Raw genomic sequence first — 10190 nt, 5'->3', positions numbered from 1 at the left:
GGTGTTACCAGGGCCCCCAGGGTTAGCGGGGCCTGGACTCATCGCTTCCCTTCTCCCCAGATCTCCTCCGGGCTCGGCAGGAGGTGGCGGCGGCTGCGCGGAACCCGGGAGCGATGGAAGCTCACATCCCCACTGCTGGCAATTCGTCCTCGCAGCGCAGGAAGCAGGGCCTCCCCAGCACAGGGACAGCCACTTCCCCGACAGGTAACCCACCGCTGCGGGGCTGGGGAGGGGGCTGCAGCTCGTGCAGGTGTAATGCGGGGTGTTCAGGAGGCAGTGCGCCCACCCTGTGGCTGTGGGGAGCCCAGACCCCCTGCCCGGCTCTGCCCGGAGTGAGTGGAGACGTTGAAGTTTGTGTTTTGTGGCTTCTGCAGATGAGAGAGAGAAGGAATGTGCTGGGATGGAAGAAAAAGAGAAGAAATTTCCTTTTATTATTACTATTATTATTTTTTTTTGGGGGGGGGGAGGAAGAAGGAGGCGAGGCTTCTCTCTCCCACTGTCAGCAGTGCTGGGAAGCCGGCCCTCCCCTCCCCAGCCGTGCCGTCTGCAATCAGCAACTCCAGAGGGAAATGAACTGAGTGCTGCGTGCTTCCCCACCAGATCTGGGAGGTGGGGATGCTCACAGGAGCTGCAGCCTCTGCCTTCCAACTGGGGCAGAGGAATCCCCCAGGGCTGGGCGCAGAGCTTCCCCTGCCAGGTGCCTTTGGGTAACCCCCCTCCCCAGCCCCCATCTTGGATACCCGCAATGCCAGGTGCACGAAGCACCGCCAGGTGTGGCACATCCATAAGGCTGCTGGGTGTGTGTGCCAGGAGTGTGTGCAGCCCTCAAGAAGTCACCCTGTGCCTCAGTTTCCCTCGTTGTGATAGTTTTCCTTGCTTTGAAAGCATACGGTCCAGGGAGGTCCCTGAGAACTGCATTCAGAGCAGAGCAGCACAGAGCAGGATGTTGGCACCCACGTGCCAGCTTGCACACAAGCAAAACGAGTTGTGTCAGTGGGAATGAGGCAGGGAAGCAAAGGAAGTACAGTCCAATCCTGCAGCTCCAGGCCTGAGACACCACCAGCAGAGCCCTGTCTGTGCATCCTGCTCCTGGTGCAGTCTCCTTGGTTGCCTGAGCACCCCGGGAGCCATTGGGATGCTGCAGAGTGCTGAGCAGGAAAGCACTGCGTGGGTTCACTCCTGCCATGGGGTAACTCTCGCTGTGGGTTAACTCTGCAGCTGTCAGCAGTGGGCTGCGCACTTGGCTGCCATGCTTCTATCACAGGGTAAATCAAAGCAGCCTCTGCTGCAAAGGGATAAGAAATGGCAAAGGTTCAGGTGGGCACTGAGCATTGAGGAGGTGGTGATGGAGGCAGAGGGCTCACGTCCGTATGCGGCCTGCAGGTGGATGCGTGGCACCTCCGTTCCCAGCAGCAGAAGCAGCGTGGTGGGCACAGGGCTGGGGTTCCAGGTGGGCTCCTCAGGGATGGAGCTCCTACAGCAGGCAGGTTGTAGGGGAGGGCGGTTGGGGTTGGAGATATAAAAAGACTTGGAAGAAGGAAGGATAGAGCTGGGAGGTGTCGTCATGATGGCTGCAGCCTGCTGCCAGCACAGCCAGCCAGCCCCGAGCTGCGTGCCGCCTGCCTCTTACCTCGGGTTTCAAGTGTCTCTTCCTATCAAACGCAGAGCAGAAGGGAGCAGAGCTCTCATGCCTTCTTATTCCCCCTTCTTCCAGCCGTTCTAAATTTATTTCCACGCCTTGCCGCTTCCAATCTGCGTTCCCGGACCCGTTCCCATCTCCCATCACAGCCTTTGGAGCACGCTGGGAGGATGCGATGGGGTTAAAGCGTGAGGCTCCGATTTAACAGTATAATGTGTAACCCCATAATGACTTTAAATATTGATTATTTGAAGGCCATTAGCGCTTATTGTTAAAGAAAAGTCAATACTTTTTAAGCCTGGCGAACCATTTGTCTCCTGTTAAAGGACATATCAAATTTAGCAGCATGCAGTGCAAATCCCCTAATACTCTGCTCGGGAGGCTCCAGCTGGCATGGCAGGGGGAAAAGAGGGCTGGGGGCAATATGCAGGAGCACTTTCACGGTAACAGAATTGCTCTTTGCAAAGACGAGGCTTATCGGATGTGATGGCCCAGGGCTGCGCTGGTGTTCTGGGAGTGCAGCTCAGCCCTTCCTCAGGGAGGCAGAAGAAGAGGAGGAAGGAAAGGAATGGGGCTGAAGGCTGAGATCTGCCTGAGGGAGGGCGCCAGGCTTTGGGTTTTGTTCTGACACCGCGTTCTCCACATCCCATTGGGGTCCCCGCTGGTGTTGGCCGTGTGCATGGCAGCACGGTCCCTCCTTCCCAGCGGAGCATCACTTCCCAGCCCTGAGCATCTCAGCTCCTGCAGGGCTGGGGGTGGCACAGCTCCTCTTGGAGCAGAGGGGCTGAGCAAGAGTGAGTGTGTGTGGATTCCATTGGGATCACAGCGTGCAACCTTACGGCGCAGAACCATCCTCTGGTTAACGCTCTGCTTGCCGCTAATGAGAAAGCCTTCCATTTTTCCCATGCCCAGCCCCGGTCCCCAGCACAGATTGACTCTTCTCAGCTAAAATGTGGGTTTTTAAGCATCTCTGTGGGCAGCCCTGCTCTCCCCACACTAATTCCCCTTCTCCGTGCCCACAGATACAGGGGTGCACCCAGCGCTTGCCTGGCCGGGGAACGGTTAAAAGCGACTCCGTTCCCTAAATTGCTTCTTATAAAACGAACAGCACGTCTGCCAGCCTCGTCTCCCCATGATTACAGCTAATTACGATCGAACGGACACCTCCTAGCCCCCGTCATGCCGCTTTAATTGTCCGTTATTCATCTGCAGGCTGTCCGGGGTGGCAAAGCACTTGGCAGCCCAGCGACCGAGGCCTCGGCTAATTGTGAGGCCTCGGGGATTAGGGCAGGTGATTACACACTTCATGGTGTAATTACATAAGCATCGCTTGGCTGCTGCCCCGGCTCGGAGCCGAAGGTCACGGCGCTGCGTTACCTGAGATTAATTGGAGCTGCCACCGAAGTGCGAGGTGCTGGCGGAGCGGTTATACGATTAGCATTAACATTTCAGCAGCGACGGATCGATCCGTGGCTCTCCTCCAGACACAGCGAGCTGTGCAATTAGTTTAGAGGAGAGCTAGGGGAGGAAGGAGGGAGGGAAGGAGAGCCGGAGGCGGCCGGGAAGGGGAGCGGAGGGGAGGAATTTCAGAGGGCAGCGTCCTTTTCTTGCAGTGGCCGTTGGAAAGCTGCAGTGCTGTGCAGCCATCTGCCCGTGGCACCCCACGTTGTGTGCCCTGCTGGCAACCCATCCCCGCCTGGGATTCTCCCCTTGTCCCGCACTCACACACCCCCATTCCTCCCCACTGCCTTCCGGTCTCTCCCAAAGCAGATTTTATGGGGAGATGCTGTAAAATGAAAATAAATGGCGCAGCACTTGGCTCTGCCTCTGGATGCCCCGGTGAAGGTAATAATGTTGTAAGTGGCCATCAAAAGGAATTAAGAGACGTGCAGCCGGAAAGCAGAGATTTGCTTGCAGGCTCCCAGGGCAGATTTGACTAATGGAAGAGACGTTGGCTCCTATTCTTTTCTTGCATATTCTTGTTTTCTCCTATTTATTTATTTATTTTTTTTTGCAAGCAAACAGGCTCTACCTGCCCTGCTTCCATGCATTGTCCCCTTCCCACCTCTCATATCTCTTGCAGCTCAGACCTCTTGCAGCTCGCTGACCAGCCCATCCAGCTCCCAAAGCATTTCTTGGCATGGACTCCACTCCCTGCTTGCATCCCTCTTTTTAAGTTCTACATATGGGCAGTGGACATCTTTTTATCTCAGCCTTGGTGCAGAGAAAGGATGCTCTGCCTGAGCCAGCACCCTCCCATCAGTGCTTCCAGGTGTTCAGCGTGGATTTCTTTTCTGTTTCCTGCAGGGAAATAACCCACCCACCGCCTCTGCTCTCACCCCAGAACGCTCCCCATATTGCCCTGGGGCCCCACTTGCGACCTCCTTTCCTTGGGGTGCCTTCAGCCCTGTGCCAGACACCAGGTGAGCGCAGCCCTTCCCTGCACAGCCCTCTGGAGAGCAGGCCCTGGGTGAGCCAGGATTGAACGCAGAGATGAATAACCCCGTGTTCTCCTCCCTGTCCCCAGGTTACGGGTTCCTGCAGCCGGCACAAGCAGAGATGTTTGCACGGCAGCAAGAGATGCTACGAAAGCAAAACCTGGCAAGGTAAGGAGTACAGAGGGCTAGTGCAGAGGACAAGCCTCCTGTTGCCTTCTCTTGTTTCCCATTACCTTCTCTTGGCTTCCATTACATTTCCTTGCCTTCTGTTGCCTTCCGTTGGCTTCCGTTACTTTCCCTTGCCTTCCGTTCCCTTCCGTTACCATCCATTGTTTTCCCTTCTCTTTCATAATCTTCTATTACCTTCCATTCCTTTCCCTTTCTTTCTGGTGCCTTCCTTTGCCTTTCTTTGCCTTCCCTTCCGTTACTCCCCTTGCCTTTCCTTCCCCCTTGCCTTTCCTTCCCCCTTGCCTTTCCCTTTTCCTTCCCCCCTTTCGTCCTTTCTTCCCCCTTGCCTTTCCTCCCCTTGCCTTTCCTTCCCCCGCCTCGTTTTGCCTCCCATTGCCTTTCCCGTTCACCTGTGGAATGGTGCACGATGCCAGACTGGAGGAGCAGCATGGCCAGGCGAGACAAATGGCCGTGGGTGTGCAGGGTACTTGTAGAGCCCCCAGGCTCCAGTTCAGCGAGGCTGTGGTTAGCAAGCTTTCTTTGGAGCCCCTTATCCACCTTCCCCCACTTCTCTCGTTGCAGGTTGGAGATGTCAGCTGAGATCATCCGCCAGAAGGAGCTGGAGAACCTTCACCGGCAACGACTGCTGGCTGGGGACCCTCTAAGCCTGCACCCCGGCTTGCCCCCGGACCACCCCGCCCTGCGCAACGTGCACGACATCCCCGAGGGTCACCCGCTGCGGGACGAGCTGTCCCGGCGCAACGCCATGCTGGTGCTGCGGCACAACAACGCACCCCTGCTGTCCCTCAACCCCAGCATCCCCAGCAGCTCCACGCCGCCCAAGGAACAGCCGCGGCGGGGCAGCCGGAAGGCGGCACATCACCGTGCCGAGCCGCAGGGAAGCAGCGAGGCCAAGGAAGCGGCGGAGCCGCGGGCGCGGGATGGAGCGCAGGACTGTAATGATGAGGAGATGAAGGACTCGGAAAGCGATGCCGACGTCAGCGATGAGAAACCGGAGAGCTTGAAGGCAGAGAGCGGCGGCTCAGCCACGGAGCTGAAGGAGTGCAAAGAGTCGGGGAAGGGATGCGAGGGGGGCAAGGAGCTGGGCGAAGGGACCGGCAGCCAGAATGCGCCCTGCAGCTCCTCCAGCGCTGAGTCTCCCAGCCACCTGCTTGGTGCTGGCATCAACAAGAGCGAGGTGAAGTACCTGCCGCCGGCCTCCATCCCGCCGCCTCAGCCGCTGCCTTTCGGCTTCCCCTACACCATGAGCCCCTACTTCCATGCAGGTGGGTTTTGGGGTGCAGCGGCACGCTGAAGAGCGGGGCTGGGTGTTGGGAAAAGGGTCTCCGGGGGGGTGGTGGAGTCACCGCCCGTGGATGTGTTCAAAAGCCATGGAGATGTGGCACTGAGGGACGTGGCGGGGTGGGTGAGCTGTTGGATGTGATGATCTGGTGATCTTTTCCAGCCGTAACGGTTGTATGGTTCGATGGTTCTGTGAGTGAACGTGGTGGTGGTGGTGGGTCGGCATCTTAGAGGTTTTTTCCAGCTTTAAGGATTCTGTGCTTGTGTGTGAACGTGGTGGTGATGGGGCAGGGAGTGATCTTAATGTCTTAAGTGGTCTTTTCCAACCTTAATGATTCGATGGTTCTCCGTGGTTGTGGGAAGCGACCACCTTTCAATGAGCTTAAAGGTCTCCATTTGCACTGAGGGAAGATGAGGATGATAATAAGTGCCAGCAGGGACAAAGTTGAGTCCCAGCCACACGCACAGGGTGGCCAACGTGATGGATGGAGGCATCTCCCAATTGCGAGGACCTTCACTGGGGGCCACGGACAGCTTCAGGAAGAGGCAGTGGAAATTCTTAATGGGAACAGCCAGAAGTGATGTGCTGGGAAGTGAGGTGTCACCCAATTTCCAAGCCCAAATTGTCGAGCTGCGTGTGCGTAATTGCCCCCTGCAGCAAGCTGCACGGATGGGACAAGGCAGGGAATCCACCACCACCTCTCCGTCAGCCAAAAGCCCGAACCCACCTCAGCTCACAGCAATTAGCAGAGCAATTAGCAGGAGGCAGCGCGGCGCTGGGGCTCGGCGGGGAGCCGTGCTGCGGGTGGGCTCGCTGCCCCTGGCACCTCCAGTTCCTGTAACAGCCATTTATTATCATCGCTTTGCATTTCCATCACCAGCGTGTCCGCAGGCTTTGGCACCGATCGGCGTTTCTGATTTCGCTGCTGATTTGCAGAGCAAGCCCTGGGTCTTTTCCTAAGGGCTCTTTTGCTTCGTGCATCCTTGTAGCAGAAGCTGCAGAGAGTTCCTGCAGCTCTTCCAAAACAGCTGGAGGAAAAATGACAGGCAGGTTGGCTTGGGTTGGATTGCAGCGGGACCCGAGGGCTGTGCTGTGGACACCTGTCCGTGGGGCACTGCCTTGGGACGATGAACGCCGTTGGGTGCCGCACGCTGGGCCCCATCTGTGTGCTGCTCCACAATCCATTACCGCTCCCTCGGACCGTCATTTATCACCGAGGCAGACAGAGGCCTGGCAGGGAACAACGCTGCCCTTCTTGCATCCTCCAGGCCGGCAGCACCCGGTGACATGTCATTATTAGAACAGAAGGTGCATCCCTCGGAGCTGCCCGCTGCCTATTTGTTATCATTGTGCGAGCTGCCAGCACAGCAGAGCGGGGCTGGAGCAGGGGACAGCCCCCACCCCGGGCACAGAGCTTCTGCTCCTCTGGGTTATGTGCCTTTTTCCCCTTTATTCCCCTCTCTTTGCTCCCTTCCCCCGTTCTCTTCCCTGCAGCTGAAGCACATTGCACACATGCAATGCATTAGCTAGGATTTTTCCTTTCCCTGCCCCCCTTGCTAAGCAGGGGACCTCCAGGAGGAAGAAGCTATGAATTGACCCTGCCCAACGCTTTAATTGACAGGTCATTAAAGATGAATGTGTGGCTAGAGAAAAATATTCAGATTGCAGGCTGGCTGTTGTCCGTGTGGGATTTTAATGATTTATGTTCCTTTCCCCACCTCTCCCTCCCACCCCTGACCCAGGCACTATGGGAGGTCTCTTCCTGGATGGCGATGAGAGCCCAGCACTGGAGGACATCAGCAAATGGACAGTGGAGGACGTGTGCAGCTTCGTGTCCAACCTGGCGGGCTGCACTGAGTACACTCAGGTAATGCCCTGTGCTGGGGATGCCATCCGTGCCACCATCCCTGTGGGCACACAGCTCGGGTCTTGGCAGCTTTCCTCGGGCATCATGGGCAGATGGGGCTTCAGCAGCAATATGCAGCTTTGTCCCTGTGGTGGCTCAGCACCCGGGGGTCAGCTAGGGAGGACGGATGCTTTGCTAGATTTGGGTTTTAGCGTTGAGGGAGGGAGGCTGTTGGCTCCTGGCCACGCCGTCTTCGGAGGAAGGAAACGGGCATATTAAGTTTTGCAGGGTCAAAGAGCAGAAACACACGCTGCAGTCATCAGCAGTTTTGCTTGTGGAGCCCAGCAATAAAAAACAGTGCCTGCGATCTGACAGGGAGTAGAAAACTGCCCTCGTTGTGCCCTCGGTGATGGCAGTGCCATGCAAAACCCCTGCAGAGGAGGCTGTGGGATTGGGAAAAGGCCAGGGGGTGCAACAACCCAACAAACCCAACACAGCGGGCATGGGATTGACATGGCCCAGAACCTGGTTTGCTTAGTTTGAAGGAGCAATAAGCCCATGTGTGCAGACCTTCACAGCACAAAACTCCTGCATCACCTTGCCAACTGAGATAGATGGGGCAAAACTCTTCTTTTAAATGCATAAAAATGGCACAGTTTTGCGTGGCTGGGTGCATTAGAATGTGTTCTATGGAAGTGCTTTTTTATCAGCCAGCAGGGTGAGGGCTGCACGTGCCCACTGAAGGCTGCTGTACTTTACAAGCCAGATGGCTCTGCTTTCTCCAACCGGTAGGAGTGACCCAGGGGTTGTCGAAGTGGAGATGCTTTTCTCCTGTGTCCTGTGGATGTATAATGACCTGCAGTGCTGCTGCTCTGTGCTGAGCCCTGCTCCTGCTCCCTACCCTGCAGGTATTCCGTGAGCAGGCCATTGATGGTGAGACCCTGCCCTTGCTGACAGAAGAGCACCTGCTGAACAACATGGGGCTGAAGCTGGGGCCAGCACTGAAGATACGCTCACAGGTAGGGCCACCACCCTAAAGTCTGGTTTCAAGAAGGCTCGTTCTGGCCTCCAAAACACCCCGCAGGCTCACATATCTACCTGATAAGCTTCTCGTTGCCTTCCATTAAGTGCCAGCGGGGAGCTGGCTGCAGAGGGCACGGCACACAGGGTGCCATCCCCAGAGGGTGCCATGCTGGTAGCTGGGATGGCAGCTTGCAGGCAGGCACTGCTCACACAGGGTTTCCCTAACCCACGAGCTGTGCATTTGTTGTATGATGGTAAAACAATAATGGTGAGTTTACTGCCTTCCCTACAGCCCTCACTGTTTACGAGGGGTCTAATAAAAAGGTTCTGTGGGCAATTGTTCCCCGTGGGTCAATTCAGCAGGAAATAAAACTCTTACGTTTCTTAAAAAACAGAGGATGCCAAATAGCTCACAGACATACCGAGATTGGATTTGGTAGGGGAGAATGTGAGATACAGGCTGAAGCTAGAAAAACCCTGCTTCAATTTAATCAGTAGTGTTTAAAGTTCTATAATAAGGCATGGGGAGCGAGGGGGGGAGCAGCGTCCCGATGCTGCTAACTGAATAATGCCCCAGTTGTCTGCTTGGAGCACATGCCTGTGTTTTTGTTTAAGCTCAAATGTGAACCAGCTGTGTAGGTGCTGGGAAGCTGGGAGGCCTTTGGCCCTTGCTGGGAGGCGAGAGCGGCTGCGGGAAGGGAGAGGCTGCAGGCTCATGGCTTCCTGTGCACCCCATAGCCAGGCTTTCTTTTTTTTTCCCTCTTCCCCTCTTCCTCTTAGAGTTGGTCCTGCTGTGCAGAAGTGGGCATGGACCGTGCTGTAGCCTTACTGGTAGGTTGGGGGTGAGCAGGAGGAGAGCAGAAGGGTTCTGTTGAGCCAGTGCTGCCTGCCAGTGGGACAACTAACAGGCTGCTATCCCTCACCCAGCTCACAGGGAGGCTGCGGGCAGCAGGGAGCCCCGGTAGGAGGGCAGCAGGACCTGCTCTAACCACTGCTACCACCAGCACTGCAGCCACGTACGTGGGCTCCAGCTTCCCTTTACTTGGCCAGGGACGTGGACATCTGGTTCACCTGACCTGGCTACGTGCATGGGTTCCACATTCCCCTCATTTGGCCACGTACAGGGGCTCCTGGTTCCCATCACCTGCTACATACATGGGTTCCACATCCCCTCACCTGGCCAGGTAAGCAGGCTCCAGGTTCTCCATGTTTCCACAAACCCTTCAAGGGCCAGCAAGACCTGAGCATCGCATCTCTGGGCGTAGACTTTCTGGTTCAGCACTGTGCTGCGAGCTTCCCTTTAGAACAGGCACAAAACAAGCAGCAGGAAAACGCAAGCCTCGCATTTACACTCTTCCCTTTCCAACAGGTCGCCAAGCGAGTGGGCAGGGTGCTCTACATGGCTGGATTCCCCATGGCTTTCCCCCTGCAGCCCCCAGGGCTCAGGCCACCAGAGAGGGACCTTCCCCCAGCTGAGCTGCGGCCCTCATCCACGGGCAGTGTGTCCTCCCCATTCAGCAGTGCTCTGCCCTCCGCCAGCCGTATCTCCCCGAAGCAGGAGAATGGGAACCCCTCCATTGGGGCTGGGCTCAGCGACACCACCAAACCACCATCCTAACAGCTCCCAGCTGCTCCTGGAACTGAGGATGGGTCGAACAAATGGAAGGTTTTTGGGGGAGCAGGAGAGCCTCCCTCGGCAGCGTGAGACGGAGGAGCGAGGAAGGAGGGTTTGATTTGTTACTATTATTTTTTGGGATGCGTTTTGCTTTTTTT

At 56.5% G+C, this 10190-nt stretch overlaps 1 protein-coding gene across 1 annotated transcript in view; it reads left to right on the top strand.

The window, feature by feature from the left end:
* SAMD11 (sterile alpha motif domain containing 11) overlaps positions 1-10184 on the top strand; it is a 10519-nt gene extending 335 nt beyond the window's left edge. Inside the window, 8 exon segments of the mRNA XM_010722764.2 lie at positions 27-168; positions 171-204; positions 3947-4062; positions 4167-4245; positions 4828-5531; positions 7291-7415; positions 8303-8413; positions 9787-10184. Of these exon segments, the coding sequence (XP_010721066.2) occupies positions 27-168; positions 171-204; positions 3947-4062; positions 4167-4245; positions 4828-5531; positions 7291-7415; positions 8303-8413; positions 9787-10035 (1560 nt within the window). The 3' untranslated portion in view covers positions 10036-10184.
* The last annotated feature ends 6 nt before the right edge of the window (positions 10185-10190 follow it).

The sequence above is a fragment of the Meleagris gallopavo genome, chromosome 23, assembly GCF_000146605.3.
Source record: "Meleagris gallopavo isolate NT-WF06-2002-E0010 breed Aviagen turkey brand Nicholas breeding stock chromosome 23, Turkey_5.1, whole genome shotgun sequence".
Classification (NCBI taxonomy): Eukaryota; Metazoa; Chordata; class Aves; order Galliformes; family Phasianidae; genus Meleagris; species Meleagris gallopavo.
The sequence above is the reverse complement of the archived record's forward strand: the minus strand, read 5'-3'. Positions and strand labels throughout refer to the sequence as shown.